The 22,091-nt window shown below is 38.3% G+C and overlaps 2 protein-coding genes across 4 annotated transcripts; one reads left to right on the top strand and one right to left on the bottom strand.

Annotated features, from left to right (window-relative positions):
• Nucleotides 1-590: 590 nt before the first annotated feature.
• Nucleotides 591-6,422, top strand: tmem47 (transmembrane protein 47). Its single transcript, XM_067394665.1, has 3 exons — nucleotides 591-997; nucleotides 5,634-5,774; nucleotides 6,235-6,422. The coding sequence occupies exons 1-3, from the start codon at nucleotides 772-774 to the stop codon at nucleotides 6,411-6,413; spliced, it is 546 nt and encodes a 181-aa protein (XP_067250766.1). The 5' UTR covers nucleotides 591-771; the 3' UTR covers nucleotides 6,414-6,422.
• Nucleotides 6,423-6,459: 37 nt separating this feature from the next.
• tab3 (TGF-beta activated kinase 1 (MAP3K7) binding protein 3) lies at nucleotides 6,460-21,318 on the bottom strand. 3 transcript variants are annotated; one of them, XM_067394663.1, is made up of 8 exons: nucleotides 21,135-21,318; nucleotides 19,246-19,406; nucleotides 17,485-17,653; nucleotides 14,628-15,792; nucleotides 10,692-10,852; nucleotides 10,166-10,259; nucleotides 9,968-10,039; nucleotides 6,460-8,604 (listed from the first exon to the last, which is right to left on the bottom strand). In XM_067394663.1, the coding sequence occupies exons 3-8, from the start codon at nucleotides 17,584-17,586 to the stop codon at nucleotides 8,477-8,479; spliced, it is 1,722 nt and encodes a 573-aa protein (XP_067250764.1). In that variant the 5' UTR covers nucleotides 17,587-17,653; nucleotides 19,246-19,406; nucleotides 21,135-21,318; the 3' UTR covers nucleotides 6,460-8,476. The 3 variants fall into 3 exon arrangements, with proteins under 3 accessions (XP_067250764.1, XP_067250763.1, XP_067250765.1); XM_067394662.1 differs by lacking the exon at nucleotides 19,246-19,406; XM_067394664.1 differs by lacking the exons at nucleotides 19,246-19,406; nucleotides 21,135-21,318 and adding an exon at nucleotides 20,815-21,115.
• Nucleotides 21,319-22,091: the final 773 nt, after the last annotated feature.

Raw genomic sequence — 22,091 nt, 5'->3', positions numbered from 1 at the left:
AACATGTGCCGAGATATGGCTGTATTAGAACGGTTTAGAGCATTAATATGCCTATAAGGGACCGCGTGATACCTTGACGTGTAAAAACCTAAAAACAATCGCCGAATCAACCAGTTCTGAACGGACTGTTCAAAAGAATCGATTCGCGGAAAGAAATCGAACGTCCCGTCACTGCCTCGTTATTTCTCTCACACTTTCCCCTTCATTTGCTCTTTCTCTTATTCTCTAACTTTATCTCTCGTGCTCTCACAAACACACACATAAAGCAATGTGTCTTTTCATAAAGATAACGAAACATCTTTCTCAGAATAATTAGAGCATTTAGGCTAAATGAAACACTGCTATAGGATTATTTATCACATTGCTACGTGAGTGTTTGATTTCATGTGATGGGTATGTGGGAAGGGAAAACATTTAGGCTACATATTCACGTTTTACAACAAGAAAAGTCACGGTTCTTCGTTCAATGTGTCAGTGAATTGTTGACTCGATAACTGCTCGGACCTTTTGTAAAAGAATCGTTCAGAAGAGGCACGGGGCAGTTCTAGGCACTAGGACCCTGTAGGTGCAGCAGTGATTTTTCAATAATGTGCAGTGCAGTCGCGTTCACAGGAGCGCGAGGGCAGCTGTTACAGCGTCCCTCTCGCGCAGCTGCTCCACAATCTTCAAAACACTAAACGCACATCCCAAGAAATTGTCTGGGATAATCGTTCCTGGCTTCTCTGCGACCCAGCGCAACATTGCTCCTCATCGCCGGCGCATCCAGCCGACATGGCCTCATCCGTGAGCGGAGCGGAGGAAGTGCGCGTGTCGGCGTTGACGCCCCTGAAGTTGGTGGGTCTGGTGTGTATTTTCCTCGCGCTGTGCCTGGATGTCGGGGCCGTGCTGAGTCCGGCGTGGGTCACCGCGGATGACCAGTACCACCTGTCCCTGTGGGAGTCTTGCTGGAAGCCCGCAGCCTCCGCGACCTGGCGGTGCAGCAGCACGCTGGGGACCGGTGAGACCCGCTACTTTTGTAACTTTGCAGTAAACAATGTTCAAACAGGATGAGCTGCACATACATATTTTAAGATGCAGGAAAAACAAAAAAGTGCGCAGTCTTTTTAACTTTAGTGAGCTCTGCAACATGGACCTGGAGGCTCATATTTGATTTATGAGATAACAAAAGGGGCCCTTCACTCCCTAGCGCATCATTATCACTCATTGGTCAGCACATGCCAAACCAACTCTTTTAAAATAGCCTATAGAGAAAATAGAAAAAATATAGAAAAAGAATTAGTCTCTTAGTCGGGTTAAAACAGATATGGCAAGTCGTTTTAATATTTACTCATTTAAAATAGCTATGCATTTTAATGTTGCTTGTATCTATTTCAGCTTAGTATCCTACATATTTTTAAAGAGCCCATACTAGTTTCTTACGTGACACAAGCATGTATTTCATTTGTTACTAGTTACTTTTTAATCTCAATTGTTTTTTTCTTTCATTATAGTTCAATTAAAATCTTAATAGGTACCAACAACAATTGGAATAAATGCTAGTCAGAAATGGACAGTTGATTTCTAATAGTAGTATAATGTATAGATACTAGGAAATTAAAAAATAATTATTTACTTGTACTTCTAGTTTAAAGGAAAACATCTTGAACTAATGGTTTTGGGGGGAAAACAACCTTGAATTCGTCCTGTTTTATAAAAAAGACTCTCCTACAGCAAGCCAGGATTAATTCATTACAGACACAGTGTTTGTGAAGAATGCTTCATTAATTAATTGATATTGATCATTAACATTTAATAGCACACTGTATTTTATTCACAGCTTGTTTGGTGGAAGGGTTTTTGGATGATGTGGGAATGCGTGATGGAATCGGTGGTCCAGCTGGGGTTTCATTCTGCTTTTGTTGTCTACAAAATGAGCCTTTGTTAAAGTCTCCTCACCGGCCAAGGAGTGAGGTTAAGTTTGAGAGGAGAGCTCCCTAGAGGCCCTAATGTGGACAGATTAGTTACCAAGGAAACAAGTGCTGCATTCTAGAAATGTCATTTTGCACTGAAAAAGAAACTTCCTTTCTGGCATGCGTGAAGGTTTGCTAGAGAATAAACTGCAGTTTGGGGGGCAGTTCCCCCTGCGTATCCATTTCATATGTTAGTGTGGAGTTATTCATTGCCAGATTTTTTATAGTATAGTCTCGGATATGCAAAAGCAGTTAAGATTTAAGATGTTATTTTAGGTAGGCTTTGCAATGACAACTTGTTTGGCTCTGGACCCTGTCCTGTCATTTTTAAAAAGCACAGTTAGACTCCATATAAAGTCATGAAGCCCCAGTCAAAATACCAAAGGAGCGGCCTGGGTGAATGGCTTTCCTCTGCAGAGCATTATTGATTTTGGGCTTTCTGTAATCAGTCAGTCCATTTCCTCTGTGTTTTCTCTATGTCATGCACTGTGCATTAAACGAAATCTCATTAGCTGTGCAATTACCGGCTGACTCCACAGCCTTCTATGAACCAGCATATTTGCTTCCTAACCTTTCATTGAGTCCAGCGCATCATTTTTAGTTTATCTCTGTCAATTTAACAACATTGATATGTTAACATAAACTGACTCCCTTTTACATCCACACATGCACCAGAAATCCGAGGTTGTGAAAGCTCTCGGGGAGAGATAATCGCAAACAACAGGAATGTGGCGAAAGTGTGTGAGAGTCTTTTTGTGCGGATGTTATGCTCGACTGGAGAAGAGGCAGCGGTTCGATGTAGAGTCTGTGGCTCGCACTATATGCCAATTTCTCTCCCTGCCTGCGAATGGCGAAGACTTTGTGTCTTATTGACGTAATTCGGTTTCTCGTCTGTGACATTGGACTTCTTTTTCCCCTCATCACGGTATCAGATTGTAAGAAGTAGCCAAGGGGCACTTGGTGGCTGAAAAACAGATTATAGTAATGAATGTTTTGATTTTTATCTTGTATCCTCATTTCCATCTGTAGTCCTGCAGGGTGTTTTGGATAAGCTCTATTCTGCCGGAGACCCCTCAGACGTAGACCTCAAGGTTACATAAAGTCGAAATCTTTTTCTCAGATAGGGGAAAGACACTCTTGTTGATGATTCGCAGGCTTTTGGTGGCTATCCAGAGAGGTTGGAGGTCAAGGTGTTAGAATTTAGTTGTATGAAAGCAAATATCAGCAGCTCTGTTTTCATACATCTCTCTCCAACTTCCTGCGGTGACAGACATAATTATTATTCCAAATCATAAACCATATTAGGTAAAAGGGTTTATGTTTGAAACTATAGTATGGTGGAATGGAGCTGAAGTAGCCCCGGGCAACTCTCAACCATCTCTGAAAATGATGTTTTCACATGATTTAGTGCTAGAAATGATTGTTTTCCAGCAGAGAAAATTATAGATCATTTTCCCAAGCTGATGAAAATGTTTCTATTTACAGATATCACTGTGTAATAACAAAGCCTATTGACAGGATCCAGTGCTTTTATGGTTTTATTTAAACAGACAGATGTCTTGAAATGAAATGTTGTGAGTCCTTTCTCAGGTTTAGTTATTGAGTTCTTTTTCACATGATAACAGAAAACATCATCATAATCTTTGTTTTTAATGTGTGTGTCTGCGTGTATATATATATATATATATATATATTTCAGCAATTTCTCTAACTTCTCAAAACAATTCTTTACAGACTTATTTGTGAACATAATAATCATAATATGGTATATATGGCAGAGTTTTAATGCAATAGTGTGCTGATGTTGGCCTCTTTCATAAAGTAATAAAAGGAATTGTTCAGGTTTTAGAGGAAATTTAAACCTAAAACAACAAACCCTTTACATAAATAATGACTAGTGGTTGCTGTAATGTTCTTGTTTAACTTGTGTAACAGTGCAGACACTCTGTGACTATGATTTTATTTATGATGGGTAGTGTTGCAATAGATTGCTTGCCCTTGAATAATAGAAAGTGAATGAACTTTGAGATTTTTAGATGTAAGGTAGCACCGATTAAACACGTACTTCTTTGTTCTTTTTTGTTGTTTAAGAGTAATTTTCTCCATTCCACATATTGAAAAGCTAACAAAACATGCTATAATTAAAAATGTTTGTTTTAAGTGAGCCTTTCTGAAAGTTACATTGATATGCTAGTAGGTGACTTTATAAGTCACTGAAACATTCATTCACCTGATTCTTTTCATGATTGAAAACAAGTGGCTGTCTTTATGAGCGAGTCATTGAATCATCCACTCAGTCAGTTTGATTACAAACACTGATTGTTAATGGTATACAGCAAAATAGCGCAAGCTTTGGTGATAACTAAGTGAATATTTAATTACTACAATAGTAATTTCTTGGTAGAAATTACATCAAAAGTGGAAAACAATGGTCAAAAATGTACATTTACACACAAACTGACCGCCAACCACAACTTTCAGACTCCATCTTTATTTTTTTTTTTTTACCTCAACTGTCACAGAATGGAAAACATAGGATTGTGGGATATCAAAGGCAGCGAAGAAATTGGCAGCCTTAAAAAATTGATCAAATAAAGGCCAACTCTGTATTCGGACATGCCTTGATGCCTTCCTACCTTGGAATGCGTCCTCCAAAGGCAACATTTTTCAGTTTACAGGTGTAGCCACTGTCTTTATGAGTGAGCAATTGAATCATTTGCTCAAACGATTTATTCACAAACACTGATTCATTCATGATTCAAAACTAGTGACTGTCCTTAAAAGCAAGTCTTTGAATAATTCACTTAACTGATTCATAAAAAAACTGAATCATTCATCAAATCACACAATTACTTTGCTTGAGAGATGCATTTTTGGATGTATTTTAGTTGATGCAAATATTGTCTCTAAAATGTAAGTTACTTTACTTAATAATTTGAACAATTTGACATATTGAGTTATAAATAATGTAATAACAGTTAAGAAAAAAAAAAAAACTCCCTCAGCCTACATAGCTAAAGAAATTTGCAAGTCACTCCTCAGAGATTGTCTACTTATAATGTGTTTCCCCTATGCCTACCTAATGAGATTCCTCAGGAGTTGTCCTAAAGTACATGTGAGATTCCACACATTTACTCTCATGTCGTCAGATATGGAAGCAGGCATACTGTTTCAGGCACCTCCTCTCTGACTCTTTCTCCTTGCCCCCTCCCTCCCTCCTGCGTTCCATGGAGGATTCAGTGCTATTTCTGGGCCCTACTCTAGCTGAGTGTCTCAGAGTGCTTGAATGAAAAGCAGAAACAAGAGGGACTGAAGGAAGGAAAAAAGGGGGGGAGGAATACATTACGCGATGCCCCATTTAGCCCACCAGAATTGTCGATAAGCTCTCTGCTGCCCGTAGAGGTTCATTCTTTCATTTACGCAAACCCAAGATGTAAGTGTTCAAGTGAGCCATTCTGTTTGAATTGACTTTCCAACATGTTTGGAGGCTGTAAAAAGAATAGTTTAAGGGGCCATTCACACCATTGTTTTTCTATGTAAACATGGACTGTATGGATGTCTTGATTCTGAAATTTTTTGTATATCCCATGAGTATTTACTTTCATTAGATATGAATGAATATAATACATGCTATGTAATGCGATATGAAACTGATCTACTATTTGTGTTATTGATTTAATGCAGATTGGCAGATCGCCACACTGGCTTTGTTGTTGGGTGGAGCCTTCCTTATCCTCCTTTCCTTCCTGGTGGCCCTGGTGTCTGTCTGTATTCGCTCCAGGAGACACTTCTACAGACCGGTCGCAGTTATGCTCTTTGCCGCAGGTGAAATAAACACAACCATGCACACACACACTTATGTATTAGTTGGCTTCCCATTTTTGTTCTCCATGCACATTAAATTAGGATTCATGTATTATGAATTTAAAATGTGTCGTTGGCTCGAAGATGCAACTGCTGTAGCTAATGGCCCAGGAAATGCACTATTTGCATCCAAACATTTTTTTTTTCCAAGCCACATCACACAGCTGCCTCACTAATCAGTTGTTCTTGATATGAACACATCACAGGAAAAAGATGTAAGGTATATCTGAAACAGACATTTTCACATCTCTTTTAAGAGGATTTTTACATAGCTTTGAAGTTGGCACACGCTCACTTTGTTGAGGAACTTATCAAGAAATAAAGCCCATTGAGGATTTAGAAGACTTTTAATGTTCTTAACCTACTTTTGTCTCTTTGATGATTGCAAATTTCATTGCCAGCACTCTTCTGTTTCTCACAGTGGTCCTACAGGCTTGCTGTCTGGTGCTGTATCCCATCAAGTTCATCGAGACCATCAGTTTGAGAATATATCACGAGTTTAACTGGGGGTACGGTCTGGCCTGGGGAGCCACCATCTTCTCCTTCGGAGGAGCCATTCTCTACTGCCTGAACCCTAAGAACTACGAAGATTACTACTAAACATGCTACAACACCCACAATGCACTCCAATGTCCTCTTCACTGTTGTGATAGCAGCTCATGCACTGAACTGGCCCTTGACTTCGCAAACACACAGACCCTCAAAATGCAGGGCAATGCTGAGCTGTTAGATACACAAACGTGTTCTTTTTTTCCTCTGATTACTCTATCATTCAATTAAACCTCTTCATTCATCAAACTCACATTCTTTTTCCATCCGTCTTCTTTCTCCTTGTGCTATTCTAACACCTCTGATCATCACATGAGCATCTGACTCCAGATGTCAACCTATGTTCACAGGAATAGTGCCAGAAACCTCCTTCTGTGGTGGGATCTAAAACAAGGCAGACAGAAGTCTACAAATCTGACAGAATTAAACTGTGCCATGATAAGCACATTTGTTTTGAGACTTGAAAGAGAGATGATAGACAGTTTAAAGGCTAAACAAACTGTTTAGAATGCATCCGAGAACATAAAATTGAAAAATCATGCAATTTGGAAAAAAGAAAGATTAGTTATTAGTACAGTAAAGTAGTAATCAGCCAAAGTGAAATTATCAGTATGACAAACTGGTCAAAGACTTTACACTTAAGGTGCAGTCACATTAATGAGATCATGTTCAAAATAAGTAACCTTCTGTTGCTCAACACAGCAAATTTACATGACCAATTTGAACCTGTTGCAAAATCCCCATGACCAATTTGAACCTGTTGCAAAATCCCCAATCACATGGATTCCTAAATGACTTTATTTCAAACATGAAAAGGACTTTCACATGTGAAAATTTGCCAAACAGTTCTAAACATGACTGCACCTTTATCCATAGATGTGCATCAAAGCATCATTTCTGATGAAATGCTAAGAAACCAAGACTGATGTTATTTTAAGCACAGATCATGTACATAGCACATGAATTGTCACCATGTGGTTACTTTGTGCACACCTTTCTTCATATCTCATCTTCAGTTTGTAAGGGATTTGGTAGAAGATACTTTGCATTGTAGAAAACCTAGGTTTTGTGGTGTAACCAAGCCTTGCATATAGACTAGTTTTTGACTGGTATCTGGAGAGTGATTATTAGTCTTCTTTTGCATACGTATCCATACAGGTAGTTAAAGGCAGACTGTAGGCTTGTTTCTTAGCACTGTCAGTCTGTTGTGCGCATGTTGTTGTGTTCGAATGAGGGCGCATGTATCATTTGAGTGCGTGTTTGAGTGATTTTTCAGTCCAGAATGCAGTTGTGACATACTGTACTAATTTATATACTAACCGAATAAACAGATAAACAGAAAAATGTGTCACGTTCATGGTTTTACAGCCGAGATATCTCGACGTCAGCGTATAGTAACATAGAATCAGATCCTTTATTAAGTACAGCAACTTGAGGCATTTGCACAAGAAATCAACATCTTAAACACCGAATACAGTGTGGCATAATATGCATAAAAGTACCAGGTATAGGTTCATATGCAGATCTTGTAGTGTTCTTCATTCATGAGAAGAGCTCATAGTGAGCACATACAGTGTAAAGTCTACATTAAAATTATTCAGCCCCTGCTTATCTCAATACATTGAATGTTTTGTGAGAGAAGCCCTGTGCACAGGATTGTTTGGGCTTTTTCGTGTAAACTCTGCAGTCCTATTCTGCTTGGAATGGTAGCTTAGTAAACCACACCTCTGCAACATCTGGAAGCGCCGCCCTCTCGTAAAACCACATCTTCTCCGTCCACTCCAGTGCCAATCGATCAATCGATCCCTTTTGCTTGTCTCTGCTATGTCAAGTCACCCTACTTCCTCTTTTAAAGCATCTTTCAGTAGAAAATTGTAAATACAAGTGCAGGAAGCTCCTCGAGAGGTAACAGGGTGGGTCTGATTGGATATTATTTCACTAGAGTAGTTGTCTCTTCTTCTGTGGGGTACGGCTCAGTTATTGCTGGGTGATGCTGAGGGCACAAGGGACAAATCGTCAAATGATAGGCGGGGCTTGAACGATGCATGATGGAACAGAAGATTAGCAGTAAGTGAGGTTCATGGCCAGTCGGGGAGGGTCGCGGGGAAGCCGGCTCAAGTGTTGCGCGGCATCTCGCACTGTTCGCAGCGGTGCAGCGCTGGGTGGTTAAGAAAAGTGCAGCTTTCACAGTTCCATTGAGCGCCCTCAAAATCCTCGTCCCTTTGCACGACCGGAGGTTTAACTAGTAAGAGGAAACAAAACATTATGAAACGGCATACAAGCACTTATTTATTGCTGCTGTGAGCTAAATTTGAAGGCTTGAGAAAGCATTCTAGCATTCTGCCACACCCACGGACAATTTGGGCCACTGGCCCCGCATAGCAACAAAAGAGTGATGAAAATAGAACGAGGGTGCAAGAAACACTATATCATAACAAGCAATCTAATACCCTCTACTCCACTGGTGTAGTCAGAGGTCAGGACAAATCTAACAGGATATTCAGAGAGCAAAGTGCTAATTTTAACTCAAGGGAGGTTGGTCTACAAATTCCATGAGATATTTTAGTGAAAACTGTATCTAGGATAAGAAAATGAGGCATTCTACGGAGCCCCTAAAAGGAGAAAAAAAATATTTTTCAATGCTTTTGTGTTCTCTCGCAATTAGTTGGTTAATTAAATTGTATATAATTTGCAGACATCGGAGCCACTATCAATATGCAGGGTATTGACCACACATTTTACAAGATAAGATATTTGTCAATGATGCTCAGGATCTGTTGTGTACCAAATCCTCTGAAATTGTCCTGTCAGTCATCTCTCCTTAAAAGGTTATTGCCGGTTCCGGTTCTGACGTCACAAGCCAAAATCTCCACTTTCACCATCTACACAACAACACTGTAACTGGAGTTTCAAAAAAAAAAAAAAAAAAAAAAAAAAAAAAAAAAAAACCTTCACCCTGGCAGGAGTTTTCAAAAATGTTCAATTTCAGCGACTGGATACTGTGTTTGTGTGTTGGACGAACGGCCAACTTGCATAGAAAAAGCTGCAGTTTTGAAATACCCGTGTTCGTGTGGACAGGGCCTTATAAACACCAAATTTTCAGAGAGCTTTGACTTGTAACACATGACCACTGCAGCATTATGCGAAAACATACAAAAGGGCAGCAGCTTTAGCATTAAAATATAGGTTTTGCAGTCATTTTTATATAAGTTTCTTTAATTGAGTTTTTGACAGATTATTGTCTTAATAATATAAGAATAATCAGAAAATAAACGAAAGACATACAATAGTTCAATGTAGCTACCACAGTGTCCCGCTAAATAAACTTCATAAGTTTATTAAGGCATTTGCATAATGATTGTTACTTGATTTATTTATTTATTGACTACTCAAATTACAAATAAATTTTGCCATTAATAGTGTTGCCATAGAAATACATAATTCCTATATAAACATTTCAGAGTAGAAGAGTTAGTTCTTCATAACCAAATGCATTAACTAATACTAGCTAATTGAACCTTATTGTAAAGAATAACCACAAAACTAAATGAAATGTTTAATGATGCAACAAAAAAAAATGAAGAAATGATTGATTGAATTCCCACCTCTTGGAGGTACAACAGGGCCAGGCTGAATATTATCATAAAAGTTGTTCATGGTTCTCACGTCAAACTTGCCTAAAAAAGAAAAGAAATGGATGAAGCAAACGGTTATCAGCACAATTTCCAACAATTTGTGTGCAATCACATGAAATAATGCAGTGCAAGTGTTCATAAAGATGACTACATTCATGCTATTTTTACCTCTGGATTGCAGCAGGTCTGTCTCCTTCAAGGTGCAATCAATGTCAATCTGAAGCTGTCTGTTTTGTGACCGAATTCTGGTCATATCCTCGGGCTAGCAAACACACACATAAAGTACATGCATTTTTCATATTAACCGCACACATAAAAGCAAGTTATCATTGTCACACTCTTTACTGAAGCCTGTTAAACTCCTAAGAAGAAGATGACGTTTTTACTGGATGGTACATTATGTACAGCAGTGTAACCTATGAAAAGAGATTCATTCACAGTCTGCGAAGCATACAGAATGAGCAAGAACTGAATGAACAGATGTGATTCATTTCCACCCCATCGTATTTGCACGTTCTGCAGGCAGATTCTAGGTATGTATGCTTTTATGTAAGGCTCATTTAGAGAATTTGATGAGGATTCATTCATCTCCTTTATTAGCGATGTAAAACAAGTGGGTGGGTGTGTTCAGCACCTCTTCAAAAAGATGCATTCACATGCTCTAAAAGCCTGTTTTTTTGTCTCTCTCTCTTACCCGAGGGATCAGGCTAGTGCTGTTCACCCGTCTGAAGCGTCTCTGCAGGGCGTCAAATTCCATTTCATTCACTTCTGCCTTCAACTGCTCCAGTTTCTGCCGCTCCAGCCTGAGTTCTTTCATCAGACGCTCCATCCGAGCACGCTGGTGCAAGAGCAGCGCTAAGGAGGAGACATACAGTATTAAACACAAGTCTATGAGAGTGAACAACACTTCCCCACATACACCCAACCCTGATGCATACAAACATGATAAACAGATGCAAAGGAGTTGCATAAACAGCTTATTCTGGACAGAAACTGACCATTTTAATAGGAAAGAGTTATCTGATCAACCTAATTATAGTTCTTTCATGAGTGAAGTACAAGTATATATCTGCTTCACTTGATATTGACTGCCTCAAACATTTGATGTTACAGACCTTACAAACCCTGTAAGATCCAGCAACTAGTTCTTCCTTTAGAAACTAAACTATATATTTTATATATAAAATATGTTATATATAGATATATATAAAATTAACATTACTTTGTTTCTCAGCATAGTTAAAGGGGTCATGAATTGCATTTTAATGTTCTATGAGGTCCAATTATGATGTATTCAAGATTTTTTTTTTTTTTTACATAAAAAAAGCATTAGAATTTAGAAGTAATAGGCTATTTTCTATCCTTTTTTTGACTCTCTCTTTCAAACTCTGTTTTGATGGGCATACTGCATCCAAATAAATGGCCACTGCTATGATTGGACAACGTCCCCACCATTACACGTATGAAAACGTCTCATTACATCTCATTACAACATTTGACAACTGTGAAACACTTATGCATATTACATATGCTCTAGGTTGTGGCAAATAAAGTACTTTAAGTTACCACGGCTATAAATGACAAATAATCAATTATTATTTACAGTGTTTCGCCACGGAATTATGAATGTACCAGCGTTTGTCGCACTGTCGTTCTTATAGCTATTCATTGTTCATCCTTTGATGAAGTGAAAAGCGAATACATCGTCATTTGCAGTGTCTGGTTTTAAATAAAATGAAACGTGTTGTAATGTCTTACTGATGGCAAAACAGAAGATGTCGCTCGCTGAAGTTTTATTCAGGATTACAGCGAATGGCTTAGATCATAACAATAACAAAAGCAGCGTCCTCTACATGCTTTCTTCCGTATCCGATAATCCAACGAATTAACCCCATAAATGCAGAAGCAAAGGAAAGAACAGGAAATCACAACTATCACAATTTGAGTGCAGCGCTACAGTATAAATACTCATCTCTAACAGACAATAGTGACATGGTAAAAATATTGTTACTCACACAGTGTGTTGCGACATTGCAGTCGGATATAGTCATCACTGCATCATCTTTTATTTTCAGTCTCTCTGAAAAGCCTGCCTGAGCTGAATGGTGTCTTGTTTAAAAACGAATCCGAAGTAAAATGAAGCAAACAAACGAACAGTGTCTTACTGACGTGATATGAAACTTAGTTAAAAATAAAGTTCATCCATGCTTTCTTATTGTTAGGATCACAAGGAAGGCAATGCCAAGACAGTGAATGTGATTTCACCAAGTACAACATGTTAGAACAACATTCCAATCAACCAATCAGATTTGAGGGAAGTTTATAGTTTATGTCAAGTTTAAGCTTACAACCAGGGTTAGGTGCTTCTACATCAGTGTTATTCACCTATGACTTCCCTCTGATTTTAGGGATAAGTTATGGGTAGGACTACATTTTCGAACAGGAATGTTGTTCCAGGATCAACAAAATATGTTGATCCAGAAACATGCCGTACTTGGCAAAATCATGGTAACCATGACTGTGTTTTCCCACAACTTGGCGTTCCCTTCAGAAGCATCTCTATCATTTTGCATGATATCATATGCAAATCGGTGGGGCGGAGCTAAAGAGGTAATGATGTAGGCATGGATTTTCTTCTGCAGAGGGCGGTCTTTCGTCGCACTATGACGTAATAATGTGACAAAATCTAAAACGCATCATTTTTGCATCTTGGTTTCAATAAAAATTTTTGAGTTCTGAAACTTACAGGACATTTTTATAATACAATGACCTCTTACAGGTCAAAAGATCTAGGAAAATTTGATTTCTCAATTCATGACCCCTTTAAAATGTGTTCCTTAACTCCTCGAAAGAGCCAGCCATAAATACGCCACCTTAAATAAAGGAAAAAAATAATATTATATAAATAATATTTATTTTTTATATTTACACACACACACACACACACACACACACACATATACATACACACATCACACACACACACGTACTACCATTCAAAAGTTTATGGGTAAGTAAGATTTAAGTAAGTACTTCTTACTTCTAAGTAAGAAGTAAGATCTCTTATGCTCACCAAGGCTGCATTTGATTGATCAAAAATACAAAAAAAACAGTAGTAGTACAGCTTTTTAATGCCATGTCAGCATCTGAGGCTATCTTCATGGCAAAATTGGAGTTTCAAAAATACAAGAGTTGCATAAATACAATAGAAATAAAAACCAAACAAAACAGCAGTTAATTTTATACAATATTTGATACAAATTCTAAAACCTTTTCTGGGAAAATCCCACTAAACAAGTCCTTAACTGAGCTTACTACACAAAAATGTTGTCTACTTGCATAAAAAGCAAGGCAGTCCAATAAAATAGGTTAAAAGAAAGGGTAAAAGATGGGTCTTACATTGAACATGCACTGCCATAAAGCAAAAATGCAATCTAGTATGACCTATGTGACCTTGAGTGACCACCACTTGATCAAATCTAGTTTTAAAGGATAATTTATTCCTGTGCATTCTAGGGGTGTAAATTGGACAGTTCATCACGATTCAATACAATACCGATTCTCATAGCCAGCGACTTGATATTTTCCGATACTTCAAAAAGTTCTGTGATACGATTATGATACGATTTGATTCGATCAATATTTCGATATTTTGAGACCATTTTACACAACCAGTTACGTTTTTATTAACTCACAACTGCAACCAAAATATATAACAAACATTTATTTCAAAATTTCACATCCTGAACCCTGATTGGGACATCCAAAAAAAAAACAAAAAAAACACAGTAATCTAATGACAGCTTATAGCATGACAATAGTCAAGAAAGTATTTTAATTCTGTGCTAAAATGTGTTAAAGGTCAATAAAAACTGATAAACAAGGAATACATATACACACACATAATTAAAAGACATTTCTTTTAAATGTATAGCGCAGGTTTTTAATGAAGCAACAACATATTATAGGTAGGACAAAACAAGACAGGCTATCAATATTCTGTCATTGTGCAAATGTATTATAAAGCCTCTAATACAGAGCGGAACAAAGCACTTGCGCGCATCCCAGCGCGCGACGCTCCTATGCGGCAGTTTATTGGCCATATTCTTGCAGTGACAGTTCCATCAACTGTCCCGAGTGTCTTTCACAAGTTCTGAAAGGTAGTTTTAATGAGAATGCACGCGTTGGCGATAATGCATAGACTGATAGTGTGTAAAAATGTGGAGCGTGTTAAAACAAAGGTGCCTCTATAATAAGCCCACAGGTATCACAGGTATTTTTACGCATTGCATCGATGCATCGGATCGTTAGACATTAGATCGATGTATCGATCTATATCGATGTATTGTTACACCCCTAGTGCATTCCAGTGTTACATTATCCTTAAGAAATCATTCTAATATCCTAATTTGGTGTTAAAGAAACATTTATTCTTATAAATATTTTTTGTGGATACCGTGACAGTTGTTTTTAGGATTCGTTGAACATAAAGTATAAAAGAACAGCATTTATTTGAAATTATAAATGTCTTTACTATCACTGTTTATCAATTTAATGCATCCTTGCTGAATAAAAGTATTAATTTACTCAAACATTTGTATTTTAAAAATCATAATATTTATATCCATACCTTGAGTATATGCATAGTCATCTGAGCCAGAGCTTGATCGTCTAGGCATGCGGTGGAACTGGTTGGAGATGTTTGCTGGCAGCGCAGAAATGGGCAGGATCGGAGGAGGGGCACCATGCCGCTCGCCCTGGTCCACTATGTTGAGGAGGGATTCGGTCTCAACTGGTGGAGAGCTTGACGAACGCTGTGCTTGTCCAGGAGACACTTTGATCTTGATGAAGGCAGAGGTGGCAGGCTGAGGAGAGGATGCGGGCCGGGGCCTTGCCACACCCTGGTGGACATACATTCCTTGATGAATGGAGGCCCCGGGGGGTCCTGTCATATTGATGGCCCGGGAGGGGGAACTCGGGGAAGGGCTGGTGGCCATATAGAGCGTTCCCTGTGGAGCATGTACAGGAGAGTTGCTCCGTGGTCGTTGTCCCTCCAGTGTGATCTCTATCTGGTTCTTCATAGGGACTTTGGAGGATAGAAAAGGCCTGTGGGAAACAGGCGGCGGCTGCTGGTAGGACAGCCCAGGGAGGGTGGGGGGACTTATGGGCAGAAACACCTGGGGTGGCGGCTGGACCTGATGTTGGGGAGAGCTGTACGGGGACTGGTACGTCGGAGTAGCATAAGGAGACTGCTGGTACATGGATGTTCCAGATGTGGACCAGGGAGTAGGCTGAGGACTTTGAGACGGCGAAGGACGCATGTACACGGTGTTCCCACTGTTACAATAGGCACCAGGGGGGATTTGCAGTGCTTGTGGTGCAGAGGGGATGTTCTGGGAAAGGGTAACTGTTATGGGAGTCATGTAACGTGGGACGGGATGGTATGTGGGAGACATGCCCTGGATGCTGGGTGGAGGGGTGGGGATGTTCGAGCGTCCTTGATCGTTCATGAAGAAGGGGTTGAAGCCGGGTGACGGTGCCATGGTGGCGGGAGCAGAGAGGGGCTCAGGGAAACCACTTCGAGGATGCTCAATGTGCCCGTCGCTGGAACTGTGGACCAAAGCTCGGCTGCCAGCAATGTTTTTAGCCCCCTCGGGAGCAGGGTAACCCACACTAATACGCAGCATGTGGTTACGGTTTAAGTGCAATTCATCTGGACTGTGGTACTCCTCATAAAGGTATCTATTACTCTCCTGAGCCAGCAGATGGCAGCAGAGGTCCAGGTTATTGTTGTTCTGAAGAGGAATGGAAGACAGTGAGGTAAACATGTTCCTGCACCTGACACCACTTCGACATGCTCAATAATGGCATTCAGCCAGAATGACACAGCAACAATTTTCACTGATAAAACTTTATGCTCATTGCACGTTATTAGCTTTTGGTGTACATACTTGACTGTTCAAAAGTTTGGGGTCAGTAAGATTTTTTTATTATTATTAATATTCAGCAAGGACAAATTAAATTAAAATAACAGTAAAGACATTTATAACGGTACAAAATATTTATATTTTCAAGGAAATGCTGTTCCTTTGAGAGAAAAAAAAAAATTATCAGTTTCCTCAAAAATATTAAGCACTGCAATTGTTTTCAAAATTGATACTAATACTACTACTACTACTACTACTACTAATAATAATAAGTATTTCTTGAGCAAAAAAATCAGCATATTAGAATGACTTCTGAAGACTAGAGTAATAGTTGCTAAAAATGTAGGTTTGCCAACAAGAATAAATTACATTTTGAAATATATTAAAATAGTAAACCGTTACTTTAAATTGTAATAATACTGTTTCACAATATTACTGTTTTACTGTATTATTTTACAACATTCAAACAATAAATGTGTTGCAGCAAAAAAAAAAATATATGAATGAACATCAGAGGGTACATTGAAATATACAGCAGACTTCCATCTCTCATTTAGTCGACCTTCGATTCAACTATATCAATAAAAGATATCAATAAAACAGCTTGTGGACATGTCACCTGACTTGACATTTTTAGTTAGACCTAACCTGACATCTTATTAGTTAGCAAGGGAAAAAAGTAGAGCAGGGATGGACAACTCTGGTCCTGGAGGGCCAGTGTCCTGCAGAGTTTATCTCCATCCCTGATAAAAACTCACTTGCCTATAACTTTCTACTAATCCTAAAGACCTTGATTAGCTAGTTCAGGTGTGTTTGATTAGGGTTGGAGCTAAACTCTGCTGGACACTGGCCCTCCAGGACCGGAGTTGTCCATCCCTGAAGTAGAGAATATCACTAAAATCGAAATATATTGCAGTTGTTATTGTTAATTAAAACTAGAAATTAAAAATTAAAAAAATGGTTTTGGTTAAACAAATTAAAAATATTGCCTTGGCAGCAAATTGAAATTAGCTGAAGTTCTAAAATTACTAGGCTAAATCTGAAATAAAAATAAAGCTAAATAGAAATCTTAATAAAAAAATAAAAAAACTAATAAAAATGACAAAAGCAGAAAGCACATAACAAAATTCCTGAAACTTAAACTAAAATGAATACTGAAATTATAAAAATATAAGGTAAATAATAATAAATAATACTACAATAGTATATTAATAACCCTCCAGTAACTGATTTATTTTTTAAAATATATGCATTACATTATTTATACATTAAATAACAGGTTAAGTACAAATATATGTATGTTTGAGTAAGTCTTCTAATTTTGTCACAAAAAAAGCACTAAAAATAGTTTGGAGGCCATTTCCTCAAAGACAAGTTTTTATGAGAGTCATCATTTAAATGATTATATAATCAACATAGAGGTCTGGATTAGTAACATAATAACTATAAATTATTATTTCATTCAAATGGGTTTCTGCATCAAAATGACTCAAAATCCTGGACCAGGCCACACATACATTCTAACCCCATTTTGTTTCAATTGTGGCTGCCGGTTCTCACCTGAAGAAGGCACTGAGACACTACTTTCTCTGGAATCTCTGGGAATCGCTGCTTGAGGTCCTGCAGTATGTGATAGTCCAACTGAGGCCCTCCCTGCGCCATCCTGAGCCCAAAGAGAGAGTCACTGAGTCCGCAGCCAGGAGCGCAGCACCTGCTCTCCTCTCATCCCCTGACAATGCACATGAATAACATCACATCAGAGCCACAGATCAAATTTGACCACTCACATACACTGCCAACAAACTACCTCAGGGTGTTTGAAACAAAGAGAAATCATCACTCACTTTCATTGCATGGAAAAAAATGCATCATACATTCTGCCTAACATCTCCTTTTGTGTTTCACTAAATAAAGTAAGTCCTACAGGTTTGGAACAATGTGTGAGTAAATGACAATTTTCATTTAAGGGTGAACTATCCCTTTAGTAGGGCTGCACGATTAATCGCATGCTATTCTCACGCGCATTTCGTCAGTAAAGCCGGTTCCCTGATTACCGCTAAATCGCCATCACCTGCTTTCAAATGAAGCGGCATTTAATAGACAGAGCCGTAGATCACTGAAAAGCCACGCAATATCGCGTTCATATCGCAGATGAATCGCCTGCGATATGAACGCGATATTGCGTGGCTTGTCTGTGAACTACGGCTCTGTCTATTAATAGGCGCTCCGTTTAAAAACAGGTGATGGCGATTTAGCGGTAATCAGGGAACCGGCTTTAATGACGAAATGCGCGTGAGAATAGCATGCGATTAATCGTGCAGCCCTACCCTTTAGCACTATAAAGCCTACTGTATCATATTTGATACATTCCTAAAGCCTCTATCTTACAAACATGACCAAAACTCTGCTGAAAAATCAGTTGTACACAATCTTCTACATGCCTTCTGTCATCTGATTGATAGTTCATTGTTTTTTTAGCAAATAAAAGATCTTTATTTATTTATTTTTTTTTTAAATAGAAGAACAACTTTTATATTATTAATATTTTAAGATGACTGAAGCAACTTAAGTTTACTTGATTATCTATACAGCATAAACATTTGTGTTAAACTTTACAACAGACTTTTGAAGAACGTTTCTCTCTCACTCATCATTGTATTGCATTTTATAGTTTTCCCTCATAATTAAAGGTGCCCTAGAACTTTTTTTTAAAAGATGTAATATAAGTCTAAAGTGTCCCCTGAATGTGTCTGTGAAGTTTTTTTTTTTTAATCCTTTTTTTGACTGCCTATTTTGGGGCATAATTAGAAATGAGCCGATTTAGGGTGTGTGGCCCTTTAAATGTCGTGCTCCACGCCCCAAGAGCTCGCGCTTGCCTTAAACAACATAAAAAAAAGTTTAAACAGCTAATATAACCCTCAAAATGGATCTTTACAAAGTGTTCGTCATGCAGCATGTCTAATCGCATAAGTACAGTGTTTATTTTGTTATATGTTTACATTGATTCTGAATGAGTTTGATAGTGCTCCGTGGCTAACGGCTAATGCTACACTGTTGGAGAGATTTATAAAGAATGAAGTTGTGTTTATGCATTATACAGACTGCAAGTGTTTAAAAATGAAAATAGCGACAGCTCTTCTCTGTGAATACAGTAAGAAACGATGGTAACTTTAACCACATTTCACACTACAATAGCAACATGCTAACGAAACATTTAGAAAGACAATTTACAAATATCACTAAAAATATCATGTTATCATGAATCATGTCAGTTATTATTGCTCCATTTGCCATTTTTTGCTATTGTCCTTGCTTGCTTACCTAGTCTGATGATTCAGCTGTGCACAGATCCAGACGTTAATACTGGCTGCCCTTGTGTAATGCCTTGAACATGGGCTGGCATATGCAAATACTGGGGGCGTACCCCCCGACTGTTACATAACAGTCGATGTTATGTTGAGATTCGCCTGTTCTTCGGAGGTCTTTTAAACAAATGAGATTTATATAAGGAGGAAACAATGGAGTTTGAGACTCACTACATGTCTTTTCCATGTACTGAACTCTTGTTATTTAACTATGCCGAGGTAAATTACATTTTTGAATCTAGGGCACCTTTAAAACTTCAGAGCTTTGCTCACCCAAAAGCTAAGCATTTAAATATCATCTTACTAAAACATTAGGAAATATAGAGTGACAATGTATGCATTTTATGTAGATAAATAAAAATCACTGATTTACATTACAAGCTATCAGAATTTCATATTACTTTTTGGCCATATAAATAATATCTGTACCATACATATTTTTTTCTCAGTTTGACCTCTGAATTAAAAAAAAAATTTTTTTCCTCCTCTAATGTGAGATACTCTGTATTATTATACTATACGAGCCATAAAAGCCAAATGAGACAAAATATAAAACATGTAGGCAATATTTTATCTAAAAGGTCCAATAAACTCTTCCATTTTTTTTTATTTTGCCTATTATTTAATATGTCAGGCTTTACAGGGTTAAGGTCGCTTCTATGCACCAGACGGCCTCAGACTCTAGGCTGCCGCAGTGTAAACATGTCGCAAGACTGGACAGGAATTGAGCTTTTATACAGACACTTTTAAAAAAACTCAGAACTAATATTTATCAGAACAAACGAGGTTTATGTGATACATCGCAGGTTAATCACAAGTAAATTCAAAGCTAAAAGGCTTATGAAGCTACTCCTGTGTGTCGCGGCGTATGAGAATGGCTTGTGTTGTGTTGTGTTGTTTAGCGACCTCACCACCGACAACGACCTGAAATCTGAGACATGAACAGTGTTTCATTCCCTTCCGCTCTTCCTCATCCGACACATGACAGGTGTTCATAGGCACAGCACTGTTAACACCTACTGAGCAAATTCAAATAATGAGGTGCCAAACTGAAATTAGTCACAAATAGAAACACTAAATACAATGTATTTGAAACCAAGTCACCAGGAAAAATAAAACATTTTAGATTATATTAAAGACAACTTCACGAAGAGCTGAAACTGACAAGATAACTCATGACAACACGAACCCAGCGCAGGTTGATTTTAGCACTGCCTCCTGCTAGCTGAACCATCTAAGCACCATTAAAAGACAATCTGCCATTAAAAGTGACCATTATCACAGTCAAGCAGTGACAGTTCTGCCCGATACCTGTGTCTGACACCTCCTGATCGCGGTGAAATTACGTCAAGCCACCGCCAAATCCGTTTAAGTGCTACAACACAACGCTATTTTTGCATGACGACAAAGATAGAAAGCCGCAATTGATGGGATAAACTCGTCTCGTTATAAAACAAAAGCTTCCGAATTATTCTTCAACATATATACATATAGTGATTTACACAATCCTTTCACTTGCACGTACGTTACTTATCTCCAGGATGAGAAAGAGAAAGGAAAAAAAAAAACACTGGCTGTTCATTAACCGTTAGCTTTAGCACAGCCGCTAGCCGTCCGGGTTTTAGCCGCAGGGAAAAACGGAAACGCAGAGCGCGCCGCTCGCTCCTGCGTGCGTATCTGACTGACGTCTAAATTAATCCTGCGCGCGATACCTGCCAAAAGCTTGCTGACATCGTACAAAACCCATGCGGGAATTTATGCGAACACTTGCTGTCAGTTTCGGTGCAGTACAAACGACGGCTGGCTGCTCGCCGTGCTGATAACAGTGTATGTGCGACAACATACCGTGCGCCGGAGCCTTACGGCCATTGACCATCCAAGAAAGGCTTTTCACATTGGGTGTGTCACCGGATTGCAGAAGTGAAAGGAAATGACAACGATTCACCGGGTTTCTATAGGGAACACGTCGGTTAGCACAGTCGCAACAAAATTGTCGTCTTCACTTACGCCTATTTCTCTTCCTCTGTCGTTCCGGTTGGAGGTCTCTCATGTAACGATATTATGGCACATTCATGCCCTCTGTCGGGCTGGGGTAAAGAAAAGTGAAGCTTTACATTGCTAAAGCATTAGGAACTATTTTATAGCCTACACATAACAGTACAAAAGTAGTTTTTTTTTTTCATTTTGAAGATGAACCTGTGGAAACGTTCAACATCATTGTTTATCTACTCTTTAACCCCGTAAAGCCCGACGAATGAAATGGTAACACTTTACAATAAGGTTAAACATGAACTAAGCATGAGCAATACATTTGTTACTGTATTTACTAATCTTCGTTAACATTAGTTAATGAAAATTCATTGTTTGTTCCTGTTAATTCACAGTGCATTAACTAATGTTAACAGAATTTTAATAACGTATTAGTAAACAATGAAATTAACATTGACAAAGATTAATAAATGCTGTATAAGTGCAGTTCATTATTAGTTCATGGTAGTTAACTAAAGTTAACCAATGAACCTTATTGTAAAGTGTTACCAATAAAATAATAATCAGACATAAATCACACAATTTTTTAATGGAACAGTTTATTCAACATTTAGACAAAATATTTTTAAAATCTAAAAAGAAATTTGCATGTGTTTTTTGTTGAGTATAACATTTGGTACATTAGTATTTTTGACGAGGTAAAAACCCTCAGTTTTATTCAGAGGCCCAACCTGAGCAAAAATATGCGATTTGCTGATATTTCAGTCAGGACCACTTGATTCAAAAAATACCATAAACAATTCTTTGTCAAAT

The sequence above is a fragment of the Chanodichthys erythropterus genome, chromosome 9 (genome assembly GCF_024489055.1).
Source record: "Chanodichthys erythropterus isolate Z2021 chromosome 9, ASM2448905v1, whole genome shotgun sequence".
Taxonomy (NCBI): domain Eukaryota; kingdom Metazoa; phylum Chordata; class Actinopteri; order Cypriniformes; family Xenocyprididae; genus Chanodichthys; species Chanodichthys erythropterus.
This window is presented reverse-complemented; position numbering and strand designations above follow the sequence as displayed.

What these genes read in the sequence shown, in the direction of transcription:
- tab3 (XM_067394663.1), bottom strand. Translation starts at nt 17,586, where the DNA reads ATGGCGCAGGGAGGGCCTCAGTTGGACTATCACATACTGCAGGACCTC. An exon ending in TGTCTCAGTGCCTTCTTCAG is followed by an intron (nt 15,793 to 17,484) that starts GTGAGAACCGGC and finishes ATTCCTCTTCAG; the next exon opens with AACAACAATAACCTGGACCT. An exon ending in AGACCTGCTGCAATCCAGAG is followed by an intron (nt 10,040 to 10,165) that starts GTAAAAATAGCA and finishes TTTCTTTTTTAG; the next exon opens with GCAAGTTTGACGTGAGAACC.
- tmem47 (XM_067394665.1), top strand. Translation starts at nt 772, where the DNA reads ATGGCCTCATCCGTGAGCGGAGCGGAGGAAGTGCGCGTGTCGGCGTTG. An exon ending in CAGCAGCACGCTGGGGACCG is followed by an intron (nt 998 to 5,633) that starts GTGAGACCCGCT and finishes GATTTAATGCAG; the next exon opens with ATTGGCAGATCGCCACACTG. An exon ending in AGTTATGCTCTTTGCCGCAG is followed by an intron (nt 5,775 to 6,234) that starts GTGAAATAAACA and finishes TGTTTCTCACAG; the next exon opens with TGGTCCTACAGGCTTGCTGT.